This window comes from Marmota monax, unplaced genomic scaffold, assembly GCF_021218885.2.
Source record: "Marmota monax isolate L192 unplaced genomic scaffold, Marmota_monax_Labrador192_F-V1.1 WCK01_AAM20220418_F8-fsc00160, whole genome shotgun sequence".
Lineage (NCBI taxonomy): Eukaryota > Metazoa > Chordata > Mammalia > Rodentia > Sciuridae > Marmota > Marmota monax.
The window spans coordinates 1,635,294-1,659,987 of NW_026694183.1; the positions used below are offsets into that span (position 1 = coordinate 1,635,294).

General features: G+C 52.5%; 3 protein-coding genes across 4 annotated transcripts; all 3 read left to right on the top strand.

Annotated features, from left to right (window-relative positions):
• The first annotated feature begins 2,299 nt into the window (after positions 1 to 2,299).
• On the top strand, positions 2,300 to 7,792 carry Klk15 (kallikrein related peptidase 15). Of its 2 annotated transcripts, none has more exons than XM_046466169.1 (6): positions 2,300 to 2,420; positions 2,876 to 2,947; positions 5,782 to 5,932; positions 6,401 to 6,684; positions 6,779 to 6,915; positions 7,429 to 7,792. In XM_046466169.1, exons 2-6 carry the CDS (start codon positions 2,905 to 2,907, stop codon positions 7,579 to 7,581), a joined length of 768 nt encoding a protein of 255 aa, XP_046322125.1. In that variant the 5' UTR covers positions 2,300 to 2,420; positions 2,876 to 2,904; the 3' UTR covers positions 7,582 to 7,792. The 2 variants fall into 2 exon arrangements, with proteins under 2 accessions (XP_046322125.1, XP_046322126.1); XM_046466170.2 differs by lacking the exon at positions 2,300 to 2,420 and adding an exon at positions 2,572 to 2,655.
• Positions 7,793 to 8,987: 1,195 nt separating this feature from the next.
• Positions 8,988 to 12,963, top strand: LOC124107891 (kallikrein-1). The gene is made up of 5 exons (XM_046466168.2): positions 8,988 to 9,138; positions 10,733 to 10,892; positions 11,708 to 11,994; positions 12,101 to 12,237; positions 12,760 to 12,963. Exons 1-5 carry the CDS (start codon positions 9,093 to 9,095, stop codon positions 12,913 to 12,915), a joined length of 786 nt encoding a protein of 261 aa, XP_046322124.1. The 5' UTR covers positions 8,988 to 9,092; the 3' UTR covers positions 12,916 to 12,963.
• A 5,669-nt stretch (positions 12,964 to 18,632) lies between these two features.
• LOC124107802 (uncharacterized) lies at positions 18,633 to 23,275 on the top strand. The gene is made up of 5 exons (XM_046465997.1): positions 18,633 to 19,375; positions 19,654 to 19,928; positions 20,230 to 20,376; positions 22,709 to 22,840; positions 23,208 to 23,275. Exons 1-5 carry the CDS (start codon positions 18,633 to 18,635, stop codon positions 23,273 to 23,275), a joined length of 1,365 nt encoding a protein of 454 aa, XP_046321953.1.
• The last annotated feature ends 1,419 nt before the right edge of the window (positions 23,276 to 24,694 follow it).

Genomic DNA, 24,694 nt, shown 5'->3' on the forward strand with positions numbered 1-24,694 from the left:
TGTCCTCTGTATGACTTATGGCTGTGCCGCCCCTTTGTGGAGGTTGTTAAGGAGGAAGCCATCATAACCAGATGGGTAACTGAGCACAGGGGCACGGCCCAGAGCCTGCAACTGAAGCTGTGGCCGAGAGCATGAACTTGGGGGAGACAAAGGGGCGAAGGAGCTCTAGAATAGCTCTCAGCCTAGGGATCCAGAATGTCCGCAGCTCTGGAGTTCTCATGGCTGGAGACCTGAAGTTCTAGTATGCCCGAAGGTCTGGGGCTCCTGCACACTGGAAGCTCCAGAGTTTCAGGGTGTCTGGAGATCTGTGGTTTTAGAGTATTCTAAAAGCCTGGGTTCCACAGTGTCTGAGGACCTAGACTGTCTGAATGCCTTGGGGCCTAGAATCTGAAAGTCTGATATTCTAGAGATTTGGAAGGCCTTTGGTTCTGGAGGGGCCGAGTCCCAACCATACAGCAGTTTCCCATAAAGGAGATGCCTTCCCAGACAGAAGAGGGATGGTGTGTAGAACAGGTCCCAACCTTTGCTGGTTGACTTGAGGTAAGTCCCTCCTGCTCTCTGAACTTACTCATTAGTGAGACTCTAGACAATTGCTCAGAGCCCTCTGGGGTTCTGAGACACCAGAAGCCAGCCCCAAATACCTGAAGCCTTGGGTCATCTTAGTGTTGATCTCTGGCCTCCAGAATGCAAATTTCATGCTCCAGAACCCAAAATTAAGACCACAGAATCCACAATACAGACCTAGGTTCCCAGTCTCTAAATTCATACTTTACAGTCAAGATCCTAGCGATCTCAGACTTGTGGAAGCCAAGTCTGTCTCCCAGTCCAGCCTTTTACATGTGCAATGTAGATCTGGAACCCCAGACTTCATATTCCAAATCTGAGTCTGGAGCAGACTCTAGAACAAGGCATCAAAATCCAAAATCTACCATTTGTACTCTAGGCCCCAGGCTTCACACAGCATGTGTAAAGTTCTCTGACCTCAAGTCCAGATTCCTAATCTGGATTCTAGATCCAAATACCTGGGGTCTAGAATCCAAGTCTGAGACCTCAAAGAGCATTCAAAACCTTGACCCCAGGATCCAGATTCCAGACCTGAGATCACAGAACTCAGACTTGAGAATTCACACTCCAGACTTCCAGTTGTGAATGACAAATTCAGGACCCCAAAGTCTAGAACTCAAGCTCCAGATCCAGAATCCAAGCTCCAACTCCAGAATCCAAGATCCAGAATCCTGCCCCAGGAACAAGACGTATGACTCTAGAATCCAGTTTCCACACTCCACACCCCAAATTCCAAGCTCTGTATTTTGAGGTCCTCCAAATTTTCTTGCACTTGCCTTCCTGTCCCCTGCCCCTGGAGGAAAATTCCTTCTCACAGACTCAGACAATAACTTCAGCCCATAAATGCTCATTAAACCTAGTCCCCCACCCCACCAGCCACCAAGGCGTCCAGCCTGTAAACGTGGCTCTCAGACACCTCTCACCCCACCCTACACCACCCAACCCAAGACCCAGGTGGGGCTGGGACCTTATAAATTCAGGCATTCCGGTGCCTGCTTCCCTTCTGCGGCCACCCAAGCTGCCCTAGATGCTCCTGGAGATCTGGAGGGGGTGAGATCTTTAAGAAAGAACTTGGGAAGCCGGAGTGGGCGAGGGGCAACACAGACCACCCTGGGGGAATCGAGTGTCAAGGGTACTGGATAGGTCCATGTGTCCGTTACTGAGGGCCCAAGCTGAATCTGAGCCAAGACAATGTCCTGAAGCTTCTAGAAAAGCCCCTATGGGAGGAGGGGAGATAGAGTGTGCCAGAGGATGTCACTGAAAGCATCTGAGCCAGAACCCAGGAGAACAACCTTCCAGAGCTCTCTCCTGCATGCCAGGCCCCAAGCTGTCTGGGGACACAGACCCAAGCTGACCTGAGCCCCCTCTTCAGAGCCCCCAAGATGGGGGACAGGGAAAGGCCAGGCAGCATTTGTGAGTGGGTGTCTGTGCTACATGGAGGCAGGAGTCCAGAAGACAAGCGCTAGGCACTGGGCCGCCCGGAGAAGACCGGGCTGAGCCTTGAAGGACAGGTAGGGAAGGACTGTAACTCACTCCCAAAGCTTCCCCAAATCCCCCGTTGGCCAGACCCAGCAGCCGCAGAGCTGGGAATCCAGAACCAAGTCGGCCGGGGCCTGCTCTCAAGGAGTTCCCAGTCTGGTGGGGGAGGGAGACGCCACCGAGGGCCAGGGAGGTCAGAAAAGGCCTGCGGGGGTGAAGTGGACCTTGAAGAGAAGGGCATACCTGATGGGGCACAGCCTGAGCAAAGGTGTGAGGCCATGGGACTGCAGAAGGGGGAACAGCAGCACTAGAAGGACAAGGTCACGGAGACCCAGCCAGACAGGCTGGAGGGCAAGGGCGCGCTCACGTCCTCTAAGGTGGGGCTGAGGGGCTGGGACTGTATCCCGGGATCACTAAGGGGTCTGTGGGGGCTGTGAGCAGGGAGGGGCATGGACGGCCAGCTCTGGGAGTGGACGAGCCCAGGGGGACCTTGGTTTGGAGACAGGCTGGGGAAGTGCTAGACTGAAGGGGACCCCAGAGGCCACAGGGGAGGCTGGGATTGGGTCCTGAGCCAGGACCTTGGGGATGGAGAGATCAGGAGCTGTTGGCATGGTGCGGGGGCACCTGGGGTCTGTCCTGGTGCCTAGAGGAACAGTAGACCCTCCAGAGATGGGGACCCAGCAGGAAGAGCAGGTGGTGGGGGGCTAGGGGAGAAGGTGGGGAGAATGAGGTTTTAAGCAGTAGGGGGTTGGGGGGAGGAATGAGCTGGTGCCTGGAGGCATCCTGGGGGTGGGGTCCAGACACAGCCCGGTTCTGGTTCTCCTCTCCACAGACATCACTGAGCCCTGGCCTTTCTCCACAATGTGGCTTCTGCTCATCTTCTCCATCCTGGTGACATCTGCAGGTGAGGGGGCCGAGGGTGGGTCCCACTGCCTGGGAGCATGGTGCCCTCCACAGAACGCATAGGTCCCGAGACCCCAAAGCACCTACCTCACAGAGACCACCAATGACCCTGCCCCCACCCTCATCCCACCTGAGCCACCTGCCAAAGCTCCTGAGTCCTTGTGCCAGCCTAAAAGCCACTGGGACTCTGGAAACTGCTGTCTGGAACCTCTCCCTGCCCATGACAGTGTCCAAAGTTCTGGCATCTCACAAATCTGAGTTTGAGTCTTGGGCCTGCCCCTTCCTTGCTGGGTGACCTTGAGAAATGTGTTTCACCTCTCTGGACCTCAAGTACTTTCCGGATAAGACAGCAGGTACCTGTGACAATAATGGTGAGGCCTCAGCAACATAATGTGGGTAATGCATGTAATAAACATTGAACAGGGTGGAGAAGCCAAGAATTCAGACTCTGGGTTCAAATCCCACCTCTGCCACCTTCCAGTTCCCCAGTGCATGATGGAGATGGCAGTCCTCCCCACGGGTGGTGGTTGAGAATGAAACATGGGGCCCTCGAGGGCCCATATGAAGTGAGCACCACATCCCTCAACTGCCAGAGGGATGGCCACTAGGTCAAGGTCACCTGGGTGGCAGTTTAGCTCCAGCCCAAGCTCTGCCACTACCCCTGGATAAATCACATGTAACCTGATGCCTCCCTGGAGAAATTCTCAAGTAGATCTGTTCCTTAACCCCCTCCTGCCCCTCACCCCTCAGGCCTCCCCATGCTGCCAGCCTCCCTTGGGGCTTTCCCTGTGCCCCCCTCCTTGCCTCCCACCTGCCTGCTGCACCCAGCTGGGGCCTCCACCCTCCTCCAGCTCGGACTGGCCAGGTGCAGCCCGGTGCCCAGCTGTTCAGCCAGTGCCCTCACACCCTTCTCCGTAGAGGACCTCACCCTTCCTCAGTTAAGCCCCTCATGTACCACATCCGCATTCCCGGCCTCACCCTCAACTTGGTGGGAAGAGTAGGGGCATTTGGTCCAATTATGCAAATCCAGCCCCAGTGAGGGTGTCTGTGTACACGGCTGTGACCTTGGGGGTATACACCCTGCCCACATGCACACTGCCCATTGTAGGAGGCTGTGGTCCTGTGACCTGGAAATGTCCTGATGTCCTTGTGCATGCCGCCATTGTGTGTGTGTGTGTGTGCACGTGACAGAGGTAGGATTTGAACCCAGAGTTTGTGCACTTAGTTTTTCAATCCTTATTGAGTGCTTATTATATAAATTACCTACATTATGCTACCGAGACTTCACTGTTATTGTCATAGGTGTATGCCCCTGTGTGTGTGTGTGTGTGTGTGTATTGGGGGGTTTCCACATCCTGCCCATATGCATGAACCAGGTCCCTGTAGGTGAAACCTGATGAGTGACCTTGAACACCATGGATTTTGCTTGGGGGTTGATCTGGAAATGGATAAACATGACCTATCCCAGTCGTCTGATAAGTCTTTGACTTTGAATGCCTGGCCCTATGTCTGGGTGTTGCCCTGGAGTCTGATCTGGTGGGTCCACGTCTGAGTGTTGGTTCTCTAGTTTGTTGTCTGCAACTTTGATTCTACAAAATGACTTGTGGTTGAATCACGGTTTTGACCTTGGCCATGGAGGTCGATGCAGATGTCTACCTTAGTACGTCCATATGTGTGCCCACAAATAAATCTCTGGGTCCTTTGTTGAGAATAACTAGCATTTACTAAGCAGTTCCCAGTTACAATGTTGCAGGTATGATTCAACACACACACACACACACACACACACACCCTCCTATTTCATCTTTACAAACATCCCCATCTTACAGATGAGGAAAGAGAGGCACAGTGATCAAATAACTTGCTCTAAGTCTCACACCTTGTATATTTGAACCCAGGGTTAAGGACCCCACCTTCTTTGCCTAGACCTGTTATGCACATGTGCTTATCTGTGACACTGGGAGCCAAGACCACACTGGAGACTAAATTTAGGTCTGACCTGTATCCAATGTTGAGTGTGTGTGTGTGTGTGTGTGTGTGTGTACACAACCAGGTGTTAACTGTTCATATTCATACACAGTGTCTTTTCTCTGATTCTCGAAGCTCTAACCCATGCACCTGCAGTTAATTTTTAGGTTAAAATGCTCTCCCTGTCTGTGCCTGTGCTTGCAAACCTGGTGGAGTATATTTGTGTGTTCAGGACCCTATGGGGCCAATTGGTGAATGTGACTGACATATACAGACCCTGGAGCCAGGACTGTGTGTCAAACCTATTGAGTGGCTATATTCACTTGATATCATGACACTTTGGGACCCTGAATCACTAGTTCCAAGTGATCACCTGTCTGAGCCTCACCCCCAATCCCAGAGAACTCCTTGCCCTCTGATCCTTTCTCTGTCCTCCCTCTCCGGGGTTCCTTAGCAAGTGGGGCTAGACTAGAATTGCACAAAAGGCATTCGTTATAAAAGTCAGAGAGGACAGTGCTTCACAATAAACAGCAGGGACCCTTAAGAAATTGGGACCAAGTGTGGTGGTGCGTGCCTGTAATCCCAGGGACTTGGGACGCTGAGGCAGGAGGATCACAAGTTCGAGGCCAGCCTTGGCAACTTAGTGAGACCTAAGCAACTTAGTGAAACCCTGTATCAAAATAGAAAATACAAAGGGCTGGGGAAGCGGCTCAGTGGTTAAGCACCCCTGGGTTAAATCCCCAATACAAAAAAAAAAAAAAAGAAAGAAAAAAGAAAAGAAATTGACGTGGATGAAAAGGATGGAAGAAAGGCGTCGGGATGCGGAAGAGGCCAGGTCTCAAGGATCTTCTGCCCCTCCCCCACCAGCCCAGGATAGAGACAAGGCGCTGGAAGGGGAGGAGTGTGTGCCCCACTCCCAGCCATGGCAAGTGGCCCTCTTCGAGCGTGGGCGCTTCAACTGCGGGGCTTCCCTCATCTCCCCACGCTGGGTGCTCTCTGCTGCACACTGCCTCACCCGGTATGAAGGCGGGGCGTGGGGGCCTGCCGGGGCTCGGGGACAGGCGTGGGGGCTAGTTCTGGGGGAAGTACGCGCTGGTGCCTGGAGCTTTGGGTGGAACGGGGAAGAGGGTCCATATTCCTGGGTCCTGAAGGAGGAAGAAGCTGGAGGTCAGGGCTCTTAGGTCCCTGAAGGAGGAAAGAGGCTGGTAAGGCCCCATCTTTCTCTCGGGGGAAGAGTCTGGGGATCTGAGAATTCTAGATTCTGAGGAGGGAAGGTCTGAAAGCATGGAGGCTGAGTTCCAGGTGCGCCCAGGCTTTCAGACTCCCGGATCCCCGAGGGGCAGGAGCTGGAACCTTTTGGCCTCAGGCATATAGGTTCATAATGGCACCTGGAGATTCCCAAAGGGTCAGAGGATTCCAGGTTGCACACTCTTTGACCTCTCTATCTACTCCTTGCTGCACTTGCGGGTAACGACTCGCTGCACAGCTTCATGAGAGTGCGCCTGGGCGAGCACAATCTGCGCAAGCGTGATGGCCCCGAGCAACTGCGGATGGTTTCTCGCGTCATCCCCCACCCGCAGTACGAAGCACGCAGCCACCGCCATGACGTCATGTTGGTGCGGCTAGCCAGACCTGCGCGTCTGACCCCCCAGGTGCGCCCAGCGGCTCTGCCCACCCGTTGCCCCGACCCAGGAGAGGCCTGCAGGGTGTCTGGCTGGGGTCTGGTGTCCAACGAGGAGTCCGGGACCACAGGAAGCCCTGAGTCTCAAGGTGTGTGAAAGGATGGACCTATCCTCCAGGGCTCCTGGTAGAGGGGAGAGGAGCCAAAATGCACTGTATGCTCCAAGTCTGCTGTCCTCCCCAGTGAGCCTCCCAGACACGCTGCATTGTGCCAACATCAGCATCATCTCGGACGCCTCTTGTAACAAGGACTACCCTGGACGCCTGACAAGCGCCATGGTGTGTGCAGGAGTGGAGGGCGGAGGAACCGACTCCTGCGAGGTCAGAGCACAGAGGGGCTAGGAGGTGGGAGAAAGCGGGTGGGTACGGGCTGGAAAGTTGGGACATCTTGGATTTTGTGTGATTGGAGCCATGAAGATGCTAGAGTTAAGTCTAGATGTGTGATAGTAAGAGTGGTTATAATACTGGTTAGGTTGGAGTTAGAGCTAAAGATGGAAATAGGGTTAGCTTGGGATAGCATGATTGGTGTGAGGATGGGGAAGAGTTTGGTTTGATTTGGATGGGAAATATGTTGGGGGCGAAGTGGGCTGGGATGGATTTGGAGAGGAAACATTAGATGTGGAGACTGGGAGTGAGTTGTGTTAGATGTGAGGATGGGCATGGGTTTGCTTTGATGGGTTGAGTTTCTTCAGGTTTAGCTGAGCAAGTGGGGCTGGGGGTACCTGGGATGGAGTGGGTTGGATTGAGATTGCGAATGGTGATTAGGATGGGGATGGGGTGGCTCTGAATCCAGGAAGTTCCCTCTCAACTTGAGACACCCCCTTCTACCCACAGGGTGACTCCGGGGGACCCCTGATCTGTAGAGGTGCTCTTCAGGGCATTGTGTCCTGGGGTGATGTCCCTTGTGACACCACTACCAAGCCTGGTGTCTATACCAAAGTCTGCCACTACCTGGAGTGGATCAGGGAAACCATGAAGAGGAACTGACTAATTGGCCTACCTGACTGAGCGGAAGCCTCCAGTGCTGGCCAGCGGTCCCGTCCTGCCCTACTAGGCTACTATGTCCCTGTCCTCCCCTGCACCTACTATGTCCCTGTCTAAATCCCAGATGGTAGCCAAGGACTTGTCATGCCTGAAGCCAAAGCTGGTGTTCAAGGTCACCTGTTTAACACCAAGATTAGAGGTTGATTCACATTTATCTGTAGGAGTTTCTGTCACTTTCTTCTGGAGATGAAGGGAAATGGGAGCCAGAAGCTGGGGGGTGGGGGACTCATAGAACACGGTTCCATCTCCAACCTGTCCCTCCAGTAGGTGAGAGGACATGGCTTCGAGCAGGGCTGTGTCCACTCAGCACTTGTGAGCAGGTGCATGCTGTTGAACAGGGTCTCAACCTCACTCACCCTGGTCCTCCCATCTGTAAAATTCTGATCCTGATATCACTTGCCTCCTGGGGTGGTCATGAGGATAAATTGAGGTCCTACTTATGAACTGATTAGAATAGTGTCTGGCATTGAGTAAATACTCTGTATCACTGAATCCCAGAGAGGGACCCCCACACACTAGGTCACCCAAAATGACTTCTTTATCTTAAAGATTTAGTTCAAGGTTTCCTGATGGTCTTGACAAAAAAAGGCAAACACCTCCTTTCCTTAATCAGATTCCTAGGGAGCAGAGGCTGGGACCCTGTGAGCTGTTTTGATTTTACCAAAGAGTCAAGATAACACTTTGGAAGCCTGTGGGTTTACCATTGAGGCCTCAGGAATCTCGTTCCTGGTTCTCTTCAGAGATCTCAAAATGTGATTTTTCAAGATCACGGGATGTGGAAGCACATGAACCTGGTTCTTGAGATCTAACTATTCTATTGGTGGAATGGGAGTGGAAGTTGGAATTTGTGGTGATAATCATGACCCAGGAGGGTGGGTGGTTAATCCACATCTCTGGGGCTTCAGAGGACATGACCTTCAGGAGTGAAAGGGTCATTGTGATCCCAACACTGGGGATACACTGAACTTGGGAATGCTAGAGATCTTGCCCTGGGAGACCCTGGAAACTGTCCCTGTAACATGTACAAGTCCCCCTAATTTTTATTAAGGACCAAGTCTCAGGTCTAGGAGTGCAAGCCTCAGGGCAGTGTGAATGCCAAGACTTATATTTAAGGGAGAGCTAGCAGCTGAGAAGCTGCTCTCTGGGCTCTGAGTAGTGCCCTGTACCCCTGAGCAAGTCGCCCCCCCCCCCCTGAGCTCCAGGGCCTGCCCCTCCTGGCCTCAGCCTGGGACTGCATCCAGTGTGATCCAGGACACACAGGAGAACAGGTGCAGGTTCTCCCTCCCCTTCCACAGGGGTGGGAAAGGGTAGCCCAGCCCGCCGCCAGGGGCAGGGCCTTGGCCAGCATCTGGGTGCCAGCAGGGCAGGGGCGGGGCTCTGGGGGCATTAGGGCTTTTAAAGGCTCCCCAAGGAGGTTCTTCGGCTCCTGCCTGCCTCTGGACACCTCTGTCATCATGTGGTTCCTGGTTCTGAGCCTCGCCCTATCTCTGGGGGGGACTGGTGAGACAGTGGGGGGCTGTGGAGGGGACCAGGGCCCTGACTCTCATGCTTCCCTCACCACTGTAAGTCCTTCCTCTCCTGCCCAGCACCCCAGCCTTGACCCTGCAGGCCACAGTCACCCTACACCAGGGATCAGGCGCTTCCTTTCTCTCCCACTCCTCCACACTGTCACCTCCCTCACAGTTCCCTTCCCTCGAGGGGGAGGTCCCTGCTCCTTGCCACTTCCCCAGATCTTTCTCCTCTTCCCAAGTCCACAGCACATCTCTCTCTCTCTCTTTGGGGTTCTCCAACTCTTCCAGGGGATCTCTAGTCCCATACAGACCCTGGGACCCTGATTATCCCCTCTGACCCTCTCTCTCTCTCTCTCTCTCTCTCTGCAGTCCGATGGTCTGACTCCTGAATCCCCAGATCCCACCTCACCCAGTGACCCTCCCACCCAGCTGTCAGCAATCCATCTTGTCCTCCAGACCCTGACATCCCATCTCCTTTCCTCCCAAGTCTCCCAGATCCCACCAGACAACCTCGCTTCCCCAGAACCCCACACAACAGCCCAGTCTTCCCTCCCAGCATGGAAATCCAAGCCCTCCACCAGGGGCTCCTTTCCCTAAGAATTCCCATCGCTCCCCAAGCTCCAGCCTTTCCCCCCCAGGAGCAAAGCTCTGCTTCCTGGGACTCCACCCCCAGCTCCACACTACCTCCCTAGTCCCGCCATCCTGCCCTGACCTCCCCAAAGGACCACAATAACCACGATCCGTGATTCTGAAACCCTACACTGGCCGAGTCCTCCATCTCCACTTCACAGCCGTGTGGCCTTCTCCATGCCTGTCCCGGATGCCTCCAGATCCCCCAGCACCCTCAGCCCAGGAGAAGCAGAGCCCACCTCTCACCTCATCCCAGAACAACTGTCACCACTCCCTCCAGGGTCCCCATCCCAGTCCTGATGCAGCCTGTTCTCAGGACCATCAGAGGCCATTCTGCAACACAGGAAGGACCCTGAAACCTCACAGGAGCCTCCTCCAGCTTTAACCCTGCCCCTTCTTTTATCCTTCAACTTGGAAACCCCAAATTCTAACTCTTCAGCCCAGCTGGCCCCTTCCAGCCTGAGCTGGTTCCCCATATCAGCCCCAGATTCCCCTGCCCAGATACACTGTCCTCTCAGACCTGGTTCCCTAACGCCTTCTCCTCTCCTGAACCTCAAAAGCCCAACGCAGGCCCTGCTTCCCCAGCCTAGGAGCCCCTAAACACCTCAAGTTCTTCTTCCAGCTTCTGATTCTCCTGGGACTCCTTTATGGAATCCCTCCCCTGGACACTCTCCTCCCACCCCTCAGCCCAAGACCCCAAGTGGCCTGACCTCCAGACCCACGCCTGCCTCTTGTCTTGCTGCCTTCTCCTTCACTCCTGGGGCCAGCTCTGCTCTCAGAGAATGAGGACTAGCCATCCACTCACAAGCTCAGGGGTGACTCTTGAATTTGGGTCCTTTCCCCAAAGCACTTGGCTGCGTCCCCAGGTCCCCAGTCCTGACCCTCTACCCCCATGTCCCTTCCAACCTTCAGCACAGTTCCCTCTAAGCCTCGTCCCCCAATCCTTCCAACAGGCGCTGCGCCCCCCGTGCAGTCTCGGATCATCGGTGGCTGGAAGTGTGAGAAGCATTCCCAGCCCTGGCAGGTGGCCGTGTACCACTACAGCAGCTTCCAGTGCGGGGGCGTCCTGGTGCACCCCCAGTGGGTGCTCACAGCTGCCCACTGCATCAGCAAGTGGGTACCAGCAGGGGCTGGGGAAAAGGAGTCTCGCCCCCCAGAACTGGGCAGCCAGGGCCATTCCCAGGGTGACCTCAGGCAAAGTTGGGCCAGGAGAGTGCTGGCTTTGCAAGGAGGAGCAGAGCTGGGCCTGAAGACCCTGTCCCCTCTGTGGCTCTCTCAGTACTTGGCTCTGTGTGTGTCTCTTTCTCTCCGTGTGGGGCTGGGGTCTGGCCTCTGTCTTCCTTTCTTCTCTGTCTCTGAGTCTCTGCCACCTTCTCAGGCACTGCATGTCTCCATCCCTCTCTCTTTCTCTGGGTCTCTGGCTCACTCCTCTCCCCCATCACTACTGGCCCCATTCCCAGGGGGACCCTGAGAAAAAGCAGGCATGCACCCCAACCTGTGTGCCTGGGAGGGGGCTTCCCGCTCTGCCCTGCCTCTCCTGTGTGATCGTCAGTCCCCTCTGGGGGAGACACAGGGAAGGGCTGAACTGGAGCTGGGGGGGGGCAACTGAGGGAGGAGGAAGAGCGGGGAGGGCGGGGACAGGGGTGACCTTGGGCTCTGTGCCCAGCTGCCTGCCCTGCTGGGGACCCTGGCCAGCTGCTGCAGCTGAGCCGCTCCCAGGCCTCCCCCCTCTCTCTCAGCTCACCCACTTCCTCTCTGCTCCCTGTTTCTCTTTAACCCTGCACCCGTCTCCCACCTTCTCAATTCGCTCTCCTTCCTCTTCCCTTTGGCTGCCCCTGTCCCCGGCTTTTCTCCTCACTTTCTCTCTTTGGGAACCCTCCCCGTGCTCCCGCCCCTCCTCTCCTCACTCCCTCCATCCTTTCCCCCAGCAATTACCAGCTGTGGTTGGGTCGCCCCAACCTGTTTGACGATGAAGACTTGGCTCAGTATGCCCAAGTCAGTGACAGCTTCCCACACCCGCAATTCAACCTGAGCCTCCTGAAGAACCACACCCGCCTCCCTGATGAGGATTACAGCCACGACCTGATGCTGCTCCGCCTGTCGGAGCCCGTGCAGATCACCGATGCTGTGAAGGTCCTGGAGCTGCCCACCCAGGAGCCAGAAGTGGGGAGCACCTGCCTTGCCTCGGGCTGGGGCAGCATAGAACCAGACAAGTGTGCGTTTGGCTAGACGGTGCAGCCCGGAGCTGGACGCCTGTGGGAGGGAGAGGGTGAGGAGCCAGCTGGGATCCGGCCACAGCCCTTTCTCTCCTTGGCCTGCAGATGTGTACCCAGATGATCTCCAGTGCGTGGACCTTGAAATCCTGTCTAATGAAGAGTGTGACAAAGCCCATTCCCAGAAGGTGACAGACACCATGCTGTGCGCTGGGCACTTGAAAGGTGGCAAAGACACCTGTGTGGTGAGCCAGCCCCTCCCCCGGGGTGTGGGAGGGCTGGGGTCTGAGCTCTTCCCATTCTGAACTGGGGTCTGATAGCTAAGTGTGCATCGCTCCTCTGCTGCCCAGCTGCAGCCCCTGCTCCAGAGCCTCAGCCTCCCCCACACCCGCTGCAGGCCCCGCCCTCACCTTGCCCTCCGCACGGAGTCCACCCTGGTCCTCTGCAGGTGTGGATGTCTAGTTAGAAAGTTCCCTGGAGAGCGAGCTCCAGGACACACACCCCCAGTGTCTCCTAGCTGCACCTACTGCTTCCTTGCCGCCAGGTCTGCAGGCACTGTCCTCCTGGACCATGCGCATGCCCCCCCCCACCCCTGTGCAGGAGACAGACTCTATGTCCCCTTGGCCAGCAGTCTGTCCCTCTGTTGGAGCCCCTGCCCGCCTTCTTCCACGAGTAGGCTCTGGAATCCCCAGGTCTGAGAGCTGGCTTGTAGCTGGAACCCAGGCCCTGGAGACCCTTCTCACCCCCTCTCCCTCTCATATTCCCAGGGTGACTCGGGAGGCCCACTGGTCTGCAATGGTGAGCTCCAGGGTGTCACGTCATGGGGCCATGTCCCATGTGGCAGTCCCAATATGCCTGGTATCTACACCAAAATATTTTCGCATATGACTTGGATAAATGACACCATAGAGAACAACCCTTGAATGTCCCACGTTGTGTCCTAGTCTCAGTAAAACTGAATATGCATCAAATGAGCATAAAGTTCTGGCATGATTTGGCCTTCCAGATGTTGGGTGGGCACCTCCACGCTCAGGAGCCATAGAGCAAAAGTTAGAACTTCCCCATGGGTCCCAGTCTTTCAAGCAGTCATGAGCAGGCAGGGGACAGAAAGGGGCCCTGACCAAGGTACACCAACAGGCAGGGGAAGGCTCAGACCCCAAAGGGCAAATCAGGAGCACAGCCATTAGTTAGTTCATGCTGGGCCTGACCCTAACCTGGGAGGGCAGGTGCGGCCACGGAGAGTCAGACAGGGAGAGGCTGGAGAGCCTCAGATTTTATTGTGGCAAGAATCCAGGAGGGGCAGTGGGATGCGCTCCTAGGGAGGGACCTGTTGCGCAGAAGGGTGAGGCTATACCAAATGCAGGGCAGTGGGTGTCCCTGGGAGCAAGAGCGGACATCCACATATCAGGTGGAGCTGGACCTCTGGGAGGGGAGTTCCGATGTGTACTGCCAGGGCTGGGAGGATGGCCAGAGCAGGCTGGGCACCAGGGGCGGGGCTACTCAAATGGCCACACTTCTGGGGCTTGGCAGGACAAGGTGGACCAATCAGAGCGGCAAAACCCCAGGACTTCCACGGCGGGGGGCCTTAAGAAGACCCAGCGGGTGGAGACAGAGCCGCAAAGGGTGGACCCTAGAACAGGGGGCAGGGCTTGCCCTTGTCTTCGGAGGGCAGGTGGCCTGCGGTCATCGAGCGAGGCCTCCTGGGAGGTCTCATCTCTGGAAAGTGGCCACGCTGCACAGGCCGGCCTGGCACCCAACAGCCGTTACCAGTGACCTGAGAAGCTTGGGTGTTACTCCTTGGAGGAACGTAGGCAACTGTCCTTGCTGGCGCTTAGGCGGGGCAGGTCCAGGACCTGGCACGAGCGCCTCAGCGGACACTGCTGCGAGGCCCACCGGCGACTGCTGACCGGCCGCTCCAAGGAGGACGTGTAGCTGCTCCATACGCCCACTTGGTTTAAGTAGGACAAGATTCCTGGGAGAGGGGGCTGGGTGGGTGCTGGACTCTGGGCTCCATCCTAGGCCCGCCACCTCCCTCGAGGCCAGCTGCCTCTGGTTCTCCCTGGGCTCCACCCTCTGCCCTGCCAACGCCCTGCACTTCTTTCAGAGCCTTGCGCTTACCTGCCCACAGCATCAGGGCGCTGGCACACCAGCACAGGTAGAAGGTCACCATGTAGGATACCTGTGGCCTTGGGCGCAATATCTGGCAGTTGACTACAAAAAGCGTCAGGCTGAGGAAAATCAGGAGCCCTGCACTGGGGTGGGGCCAGAGATGGCAGGAGGCTGGACAGTGACCCCCAGGAATCACGGTGGGAGAAGAGAGAGGGACTTCCTCTCCCACCCTCTAGGACAAGCAAAGAAACGGGCATGCTTGCACACAGGACAGACTGACGCCTGGAGGGAGGGGAAGGGAGGAAAAGAGAAAGACAGTGGCAAAGAAGGAATTCACACACGCGGCTGACAGAAAGAACAGGCTGAAATACATACAAGGTTTGGGCCCAAGAGACACCCCAAGGCCAGCAGACAGCGAGCCTCGTCAAGGCAGGAGGCTGGGGGGCACCCTCTACCCTGCCACTCACCAATGCTGATGCTGAGGGAGCTGAAGACCAAGTCCAGCTTGCTCAGGCGGCGGAAGAGCGGTCGGAAGGAGAGGCTCATGGAGAGGAGGAGGAGGAGGCACAGGGCCATGGCCAGCATCATGAGGCCCTTACTCATGTGAATGAGAACTAGAGAAGTGGTGACAAGTACCCACAGTCACCCCCAGACACTCAGGCCACCTTCCAAAGCATCACACTGACACCCATAAGCAGCCCAATAGGCACCCTAGGTCTGATCACAGATAGCCTCAAAATCACCCCTAGAAACTCCAGAATAACTCCACTCTCAAAATTCACCTTCAGAGAATCTCCAGAGACACCCCCAATCCTAAGATCCTCCCCCAGAAACTCCCGGGAGACCTCCACCCTCAGTCACTTCCAGGATACATCTGGAGGCCCTGTAGCCCATGCAGGGTAACTGACCGGTGACCTGGCCCATGTCAGGACACTTGTGCCTCCTGCAGTTGGTCCAGAAGCCCAGGTAACCAGTGTAGGAGCCCTGCAAGTAGGCCATCTGCCCATCCACCACGCTGAACACCATCAGGGCAGAGAGAACGATGAAGACGAGAGACCAGCCCCGCAGGATGAACTTGCGGTCCTCCTCCCAGGAGAGCTGGGCTGCTGGGGCAGAAGAGAGTTCTGGGGGCTGGATCTTCTCCATCACTTTCTTGTATCCTAGTCTCCATTCCCAACCCAAACCAAGCTCACCTTTCATCCCAGTCTGAATCCCCTCCCGTCCCCCCGACCCACAACCACCCCCGCCACTTAACCCATACCACAACCACAGCCTCATCGCCGACTGTTCCTGTCCCATCCCCATCTCTACACTACCAGCAGCCTATCCCACTCACATTATCCTCCCCTTCCTAACCCCTAGCGTAGCCCCATCCCCACCTCCAGTTCCAGACACATCCCCATCGCTAACTCTGATGCCAATCCCATAACCCCATCCTAAGCTCCAGCCTGCTTGTGTCCAACCCCATTCTCAGGTCCCTGTTCCCCAAACTCCAGCTCCGACTCTGCTCTCAATCGCATCCACTTATCTCCATCCCTCCCCCAAACCCCAGGCCAGGGCACTATGATACCAGTTTCAAGGTGTGTTCCTGAGGGCAAGAACCATGGGGTCCAAAAGGGACCCAGATGCTGTACTGCTCCTGCCCCAGATGCTTTTGATCCTACCAACCTTCCCTTTGCCATTCAAGTCCCACCTCCCATGAGTGGGCAGTCCTGGTGAGAAGCTGGTGGGAGGCAGGGTGGGCTTGGCACTACTAGGCTGAGATGGGAGCACTAGCAGTGCCGCTTCTATGATTCCACTTCAGAATCACAAACTGGGGCAGAGAGCAGAGAAATAACAGCTGTAATGGAAGCAGACTGCTGTTGACCTTCACAGATCCACACCCAAAGACCTGGAATTGTCAGGGGCAAAACTGCCTGACTGGACTTTCCACTAGCTGAGGTCTCACAGCAGTGTGCCTAAGGAAAGGAAGACAGATCACCGTGTGTGTGTGTGTGTGTGTGTGTGTGTGTGTGTGTGTGTGAGAGAGAGAGAGAGAGAGAGAGAGAGGTTAAATAATGGTTGTATGGATGGAGACACAGATATAAAGACAGAGATATATCTGCAGATTTTTTCTTCTTATCTCCCCTTGTATAAATTGTATTTTGCCTTTTCTAAATGAAATCAATTCTTACTTTCCCTTTTGTACGAAGAAAAAGTCTATACTAGAATTATGAAAATACTGCTGGCAGTATTTTCTGAAAATAAACATCAATATCCTTTTTAAAAAGTCATTTCTACTTAGTTCAGAATTTCTAATAAATTACCAAATGAATATTATAAAAAAGAACTAGAAACAAACAAACATAAAAGTCACTGCAACGTGATGTTTGGCCTAGGCAAAATAATCATACTAATAGTTTATTCTCTCAACAAACACTTATTGAACAACGCCATGTGTTAAAACTTGTGCCAAATGCTAGAAATAGAACTGAAAGTCAGACAGTTTAACCCCAGCCCTTAGGGAGCTCACGAGGAATCAGAAAGGCAGGCATTACACCAAAAATCACACAAGTATATCAAGACCAAATGTGATAAATGCTGACAGCTGAACTAATCTAAATGTCCAACAGCAGGGGATTGGTTGAGAACACAACAGTCCAGCAGTGGGCAGCAAAGTCTGATGGTCCTCTACTTATGCTCTGGAACAAAAGCTGGATAGAGCAGAAGGTGAACCCTAACTGAGCAAGAGCAGGCCTAGAGTGAAGGCTTTATTACCAGGTTCCCTCACTTCTCAGTGGCCATATGACTGAGTGCTGACGAATGGGGTATGAATGCAAGTGTTTCAAGCTCTAAAAGGGAAGGTCTTATAATTTCCCTTCTCTCTTTCCCTGGATGGAATGTGAACAGGATAAAGGGTTAAGCAGACATATGGAGGGTAAAGTAAAAAACACAGAAGGAACCCTGCACCAGGACCCACAGGGGAAAGAAAGAATTCTTCATAATATAAACCACTGTTACTTCATTTGAGACCCTGTTCCAGATGCCAAACAAATCTCTCAACAATCCACAACAGAAGACCACATTTCACTGATTGCAAAATGCACATTTTTTTGACATTTTTTAACCCTCCTGAAATTGGAATGCATCATATATCATCAATAGTATCTCAAAATCACCTTTGGTTATTTTTTTATTACAATATCGAATAATGCCACCTAGATGCTCTGTGAAACACAATGTTATATAGTCATCAAAATCTACTAACAGGCCGGGCGTGGTGGTGCACGCCTGTAATCCCAGTGGCTCAGGAGGCTGAGGCAGGAGGATTGCAAGTTCAAAGCCAGCCTCAGCAACTTAGCAAGGCTGTAAGCAACTCAATGAGACACCATCTCTAAATAAAATATAAAAAAGAGCTGTGGTGTGGCTCAGTGGTTAAGAGCCCCTGGGTTCAATCCCTGGTTAAAAAAAAAGAAAAAAGAAAAAGAAAAGAAAGAAAGAAAAGAAAAAGAAAAAAAAATCTACTATCTAATAACAGGGGGCTGGAGAGGTGGCTCAGTGGGAGAGCACTTGCCTTGCATGCATGATTCCCTGGATTCCATCCTCAGCACCTCAAAGAGGGGGAAAAAATCTAATGACATGGATATTCATGTAAATAAAGACATTTAAAAGTTTGTGGTTCTTTTTTTTTTTTTTTCTTTTCCTCAGAAGATTATCACAAAGCCAAAGAAAAGAATGGAGGACAGGGATTGGAAAAGTCCCCACCCCTCACCAGTAGGAGAGGTCACACATACAGCTTGGGGCACCTGTACCCCTAGTGACCCTCTTGATCCCCAAGCCTTGGCTGAGTCTTCCTCCTCTCCCCAACCCTAAATTGCAGGTCTTTGAGAGCAAGCAGCGGGCCTTCTCTGCAAGCTCAGGGAGGGTGCAGTGGGCAGAGACAGAAGGAGCAAGAGAGGAGAGCTATGGGCAGTGGAGAAGGCCACCAAGGGAGGCTGACGCAGAAGCCCTGGGAGGGGTGAGGAAAGAGGCTGGACCAAGAGGGATTACAGAGGCAGGTCTCAGGCCCTCTAGAAATTGTCAGAATTCATGGGCTCTGACCAGCCCCGACGCCAGCCTCCGCCATCCCTGCCGCCTCCACCCCGACCCCACCCTCTCACTGACCCAGCCTACCCCTTCCTGATCCAATCGCGACTCCACTCAGACCCCATACTGAGCCCAATCTGACCCAGCCCAGCCTCCAAGTCACTCAGAAAGGGTGGGGTAAAGTCTGAGGCCTTGGCCAACGACCTAACCTCCTGGAACCCCTCCAACTGTCATAGAACCTACCCCCAACACAATCTGTCCCCAGCTGTGGGCCAGACTGAATCCCTGAGCCCTACCTGCGGGAGAGCAGGAGAGACCAGGAAACAGACAAAAAGACAGAGATGCAAATGCCAAAGGGCCGCTCTTGAACCCCAGGGAGAAACCAACCGGCTTCCGGGGGCCATGGAGGTGCCCAGAAGGAGGGGCTGAGGCAGTTCGGGCAGCTGAATGCACTGGGACTGGCCTGATGCGGCGCCTCCACGTGTCCCAGAAGCCTCCACCCGACCAGCAGAGCACTCAGCCAGCAGCTCCCAATAGCACCCACGATGAAACCCAAAGCTCTTTGTCAATTGCCCTTGATCCCCAAGTCCATACTCAAGAGTCTCCGCTCGCCGTCAGCACTCTAAGGGTCAGAAGCCAAGAGCCTTCTCACACCACTGGCATTCTCAAGGTCCACCACCAAGAGCCTTCGTCCACCCCCAGCGGTCGCCGGGTCAGCATCCAAGAGCCTCCGCCTTCCCTCAGTGTGCGCCGGGTCAGCATCCAAGAACCCCTGTCAATTTTGCAGAGTCACCGGATCAGTAGCCACGAGTCTTACCCAGATCGCAGCCATCGCCGGTTTAGTATCCAAGACAAACCATCCATTACCTACAATGGCTGGGTTGGTGCCCGAGATGGTCAACCAAATCAGCACTTGAGCACCTCCCTGACTGAAATCCAATCAGTTAGCAACTATAGTCAAACCGATTTTGAAAATTTCCAGACAGTAGAGAGAACCGGCCAAACATTCAAACAAAACCGGCTCAGTGTTGATGTCCCCCCATCCATTACCCACAGCCCTGAGGCCAGTATCAAAAGTATTGAATCAATTGTCTGGGGTTCCCAGGAGAGTTTCAAACAATATGTGCACAGCCCCCAACTCAGCCAAATCACTCTGGACAACATTCACAACTATATGCCCCGGTACTCCACCGGAATTGGTTCCTCCAGGTGAGAGGCAGGGACCCCAGCAGACCAGTCTGGGCTAGAATTTTGAGGGGCAGGCAGCAGTCAAAGGTCAGGGACCAGCAGCATAGCTGGTGCATTAGAAATTGGAGGGTGTGACAGACCTTGGAAGTCTTACCTCCAGGCTGGTCCTGAATGGGACTCTGCATCCAGTGAGATCTGGAATGGACACATGATAGAGAGGGTCTGAAGGCTGGGTCTGGGATGCCTGGGCAGGGTGGCTGGACTCAGTGCTGACGATGATGGTGTATGATCTGATTCAGGTTTCAGGACAAATGGAGCCGCCAATCACTGCTGCCCTTAGGCTGGCGACTGCTGCACGAGGCCAGGAAGATCAGCCGCCAGCTGAGCCTGGTGCTGAGCCTGGCTGGCATGGTGATCATTGGTCTCATTTCTCTGGGCCAACCCTGGATGCACTTCCAGGTGCCACTGAAGCCACCAGGGGACCCCGATGGCCCGCAGACCATCCCCGTCAACACCATCTTCTTTATGCAGTGCCCCGACGTTGTCTGCATGTATGAGTACGACCAGAATGCTTGTAAGGCCCGCCCCTCCTCACCACCCTAGGACTCATCTCTCCCAGGAACCCATTCTCCTGTCCTAAAATGTTTTTTCCCTTCCCTGGGATGGTCCTCACTGCCCACCCTACTTCCTACTACCCAATAACCTGTCCTTTCTGACTCAGAGGTGGATACTGAATGCTGGAGGTACCAGCCTCAACACTAGTCCTCTAGAGCCCAATTTCAATTTTCCTAACATGAGAAAACTCCCACTCCCTCTCCCCTGTGCTCAGAGGCGAAAAGACAGTCTTGGTGTTCCTGGTTCTCTTCCTTCCCCAGACTTGCTGGACCTTTCCTGGGCCTTCCTCGTTATCTCCAGTATCACCGGCTTCTGCCTCTGTGTGGCTCTAATAAGCACCCTCTTCTTTACCAGCTCCAACCTGCCCATGCTGGACTTCTTCCTCTTCATCAGCAGCATCATGACAGGCACAGCACCTAAGATCCTTCCCTCAGGAACCAAGGCGAGGAGTATCTTGCCCAGTACTGACCATGGAACCCAACCCCATCTCCACCATACTCCTCACCTTTATCCCCAACCCTAATCCTATATCCTTACAAATCTCCAACTTATCCCAATAAAAATATCAACCTTCAACCCAACTCTACATTCAGACCCAACATCAAGCTCAACTTTAACGCTTGCCTCCATTGCCAACAAATCTCAAACTCATCCACATCCTCCACTGTAGATCCATTCCCATCCCCACCCCATCCCAACTCTTCTTTTCAAACCAATCCCATAAGTATCCCCAATCTCTTTATAAATCTCAGCACCCAACTTATTCCCATTCCTGATTGTGCTCAACATTTGTTTCAAATTCAACCCAATCCTATCAGCTGTGAACTTCAACTTCAGTCCATCTCCACCCCCCCACCTCTACCACCTATGAACCTCACCCTCAAACCCAACCCAACCAATTCCCAACTCCATCCTTTTATCCATATCCAATGTATCCTCTTCCCAACCACAACCCATCACCATCCTCAACCACAATCCCATCCCTACACAACCTCAGCTCCAGCCTCTCCCTGATATCCAATCCCATCCCAAATCCTGTCCCACCACCACTGCTCTCTGATTTTGGTAAAGCTGCTTCCTCTTTATGAGCCACTTTTCTCATCTGTGGGTTGAGGATAAAATTTCCTACCATATGGAGATGTAGTGAGGACTGTATTGGATGTCAGTATTGGACATGAAGGTGATCTGGTTGCCACGTCTGTCACCCCATTGATTGGTCAGGGTGGGATTGGCTGGTCTGAAAGACTAGGTGTGTGTCCACTTCCTCGTCACTTCATGTGTGTTCCTCCAAAGCTGCATGCTCAGTAGAAGAGGATGACCCCCTTTAATGGAAAAGGGCTGCTTTCTGGTCAAGGGAATATGAACACTGTGCTTCCCTGCTAGGCCCCCAAAACAAACTCTCAGGGCCCATCTATAGTCAAGTCCCCAAGACTTCAGACATATCCAGATGAGGTTCTTCATGTAGCAATCTGCCTTTCAAAAGCAAGGAAAAAATTGTCAATACTTGATGCCAGCTATTTAACTTTGCACAAATCCTTACCAAGAGAATCCTCTCACCTGATCCAAATAACACAAAATTGATATACTGATTTAAATGTTTAGTTTCCATTTGCATGCCACAGTTGCAAAAAGTGTGTGGGGGGGAGGATTTTGCTCTAGAATGAGGAATGTTGTCTTCCTGTCAGTTGTAGTAATTGACCACAACTTTCAGTTGCTTTGGGAAAATATTTTTGGACACTGATGGTATAGCCAAGAATAGAGACCTCTCAACTTCCTGTTTCCTTATTAGAAACTGGTATCCACTTTGTCTACTAGCTTATCCTAACTATTTAAATATAAAGTACAAATAGCAGAAGCCACCTTAATTTAAAACATCTAAAAGAGGACATTCTTCTAAAAGAAAATCATTTCTGTCTATTCCCTCTTTGGGGGGACAGATGGGGGACACTGAGGGTTTAACCCAGGGGCAATTTACCACTGAGCTATATCCCCAGCCCATTTTTTAAAAAATTTTGAAACAAGGTCTCATTAAGTTATTTAGGGCCTCACTAAGTTGCCAAGGCTGACCTTGAACTTGCAATCCTCCTGTCTCAGCTTCCTGAGCAGCTGGGATTGCACCCATGTACCACTGTGCCCAGCTTCCCTCTTTTAACTAAATAGAGAACATCTCCTATATTATTTTTCTATAACACAAATTAGCCAGTACTCCACAATCTGAAAAAGTCTTTCCTTTTTATAAATTACCTTTAATTCATAACATTTCAAATTATCCAGAAAGATTGAGATCTTTGTTGCTTCAAAAGACCAAAATTAAGGACTTAACATAATGATAATCCATCTTTGAGGAATTACTATGCGCCAGGAAATGTGCTGATCACAATATCTCCTCATGTTAACCTTACAGGATGGGTACTATGATATGCCCACTCTTCGGATTAGAGGCTCAGAGAGATGGAGTGGTTGCCCTAAAATGAGGTGCTGAGGCAGGATAAGAGACCTGGTCTGTTAGTACAAAAGCCTATGGGTTTCCTCAATATTGTTGCTTAGTTTTTAAAGACCAAGACTTGACTTCCGATACCCTCTAACATGATATTGTCAGGAGCCAGTTCTCTCCTTGTAAGCAGAGATATAAAGGTTGGGGAGGTCAAAAAAAGAGGGGGAAATAATGAATCAGCTCAACTCTGAGCAGGGGTTCTCACACACCTGATTCCTGGTCTACTAACATCTGTGTCCATGCAGGGGCCAGTATCATATTGGGCGTCCTGTTCTACCTGATGCAGGCCCACAAGTTCCTGCAGGAAGGCATGACCTACAAGCTGGGCATCAGCTTCTATCTGGCATGGACTGCCGTCTTCTTATTCCTGATGAATGGTCTGAGTTGGGATGGGTTGGGTTCAGGCATGGCTTCAGGGATGCAAATATGTATTGTGTGGGATAGTTTGGGATGGCAGTGGGGTTGCAGACAGCGCTAGGTAGGGTGGTTTTGAGGTGTAAAAATGGGGTTTAGGACACACATGGGGCTGGATGTGGGATTGGGTTTGAGTTTAAAAGTTGGTTGGGGACAGTGTAGGAGATAAAGCCAAGTTTGGATTTAGGGATGGGTTTGGAGATAAGGAATGAGGAAGGGTTTGGAGATAAATTAAGGAATGAGGATGGGTTTGAGGATGGGATTGGATGCAGTGTAGGATTAATCTAGTGAACTCTGTATCTCACGCCCTCTGTCATCTTCCTCTCCCAGGTTTATTCTCCTATCTGAATTATATGAATTTCTGGTCCATCCTGGCGATCCAGGCCATCTGGGCTTAGCACATGGGAATGAGCCCACAAATGGCCTGCTCTCATGGCTACTTGTCAAGCACCTGACAACCCTGCTGTCTAGCCCCCACCCCCACCAAGAATCTTGTATTTTTTTCAGTCTCCTCTGACCTCCCCCCAAACTCAAATTAATAACCTATATTTTGAAATAACCTGTATTTTCTTTTTTTTTAAGAGAGAGAAAATTTTAATATTTATTTTTAGTTTTCGGCAGACACAACATCTTTGTTTGTATGTGGTGCTGAGGATCGAACCCGAGCCGCACGCATGCCAGGCGAGTGCGCTACCGCTTGAACCACATCCCCAGACCCTAACCTGTATTTTCTGCCCGGAATATTCTTTATTTAGTTCTGTTCCTTGAAAGCATTTTGTGGAACTGCTATCTTTCTGATGCAGCCATTCTTGGGTTCTCTGGGTTTGGAGGGACAGGGAAGGAAAGGGACTCAGAGGTAAGGGACCAAGGCGCAAGATCAGCAGGGACTGGACAATGATCCCTGGCATACAGATGATGTCCAATCAATGTTTATGTTAAGAGCTGATTCTCTCCCATGCCCTTTGTCTTCAACTTTGACTTCTGCAATCCCCAATAATTTACCCTTTTTGAGGTAATTCTCTCTCCACCTTTAATTCATCTCTCTCCCTTAGTAGCAGTCTGACACTCACCCTGTCTTTCTTTTTCCCCAAGTCCCTTGACACAAGGCTCTTCTATGTAGCAGTTTTTTGAAGAAAGTTTGGGGCTACCACTTGTTGAACAACGCAGGGTTGAACACACAAATACAAAATTATATCATTGCCCAGGTCCCCCCACAGGACCTCACCCTCGAGCTCCCCTTTATCTCCTCACAGAGTGGTCAAGCTGCCAGGCTTTTGGTCTGGGCTTTGCCACTTAGTAGCTCTGTGACTGTAGCAAGTTGTTGAACCCATTTGGGTCTAGGTTTCCTCATCTATAAAATGGGGGTAATGATAGTACATGAATCTAGGTAGAATTTGACAAAATGCCACCAGAAAATGTGCTCCTTCCATGTGTTTATGATAACCTTCCCTTATCTCCTGCTATAGTTCCCCAAATCCATTCTTTTTAAAATAGATGGAGCCACAACTATGTGCCAGACACTGGATCTATAGGAGTGATCAAACTAGACACAAATCCTTATCATTGTGGAATTGACATTTTAGCAGAGAGGCCAAAAAAAAAATTAACCATAAACAAATAGGAAATAATATGTTAGGGAATAAGTGCTATAATAAAATAAAGGAGGATAAGGAATATGGGGCTAGGAAGGAGGGGGCCTGACTGGAGTGGAGGCAAGGCAGGGGGACTCTATGCTAAGCTGACCTGAGCACAGACATGACTGAGGGATGAGAGAGCCATGTAGACTGGCAGAGTTCTAGGCCCATTAAGACAGAAGT

Excerpts from the sequence above, each read along its gene's own strand:
- Klk15 (XM_046466169.1), top strand. The coding sequence starts at position 2,905 with ATGTGGCTTCTGCTCATCTTCTCCATCCTGGTGACATCTGCAG. Across the intron at positions 2,948-5,781 it reads CATCCTGGTGACATCTGCAG|CCCAGGATAGAGACAAGGCG; the intron begins GTGAGGGGGCCG and ends CTCCCCCACCAG. Across the intron at positions 5,933-6,400 it reads GCTGCACACTGCCTCACCCG|CTTCATGAGAGTGCGCCTGG; the intron begins GTATGAAGGCGG and ends CTCGCTGCACAG.
- LOC124107891 (XM_046466168.2), top strand. The coding sequence starts at position 9,093 with ATGTGGTTCCTGGTTCTGAGCCTCGCCCTATCTCTGGGGGGGACTG. Across the intron at positions 10,893-11,707 it reads GCTGCCCACTGCATCAGCAA|CAATTACCAGCTGTGGTTGG; the intron begins GTGGGTACCAGC and ends CCTTTCCCCCAG. Across the intron at positions 11,995-12,100 it reads CAGCATAGAACCAGACAAGT|ATGTGTACCCAGATGATCTC; the intron begins GTGCGTTTGGCT and ends CTTGGCCTGCAG.
- LOC124107802 (XM_046465997.1), top strand. The coding sequence starts at position 18,633 with ATGCGGCGCCTCCACGTGTCCCAGAAGCCTCCACCCGACCAGCAGAGC. Across the intron at positions 19,376-19,653 it reads ACCGGAATTGGTTCCTCCAG|GTTTCAGGACAAATGGAGCC; the intron begins GTGAGAGGCAGG and ends GATCTGATTCAG. Across the intron at positions 22,841-23,207 it reads CTTCTTATTCCTGATGAATG|GTTTATTCTCCTATCTGAAT; the intron begins GTCTGAGTTGGG and ends TTCCTCTCCCAG.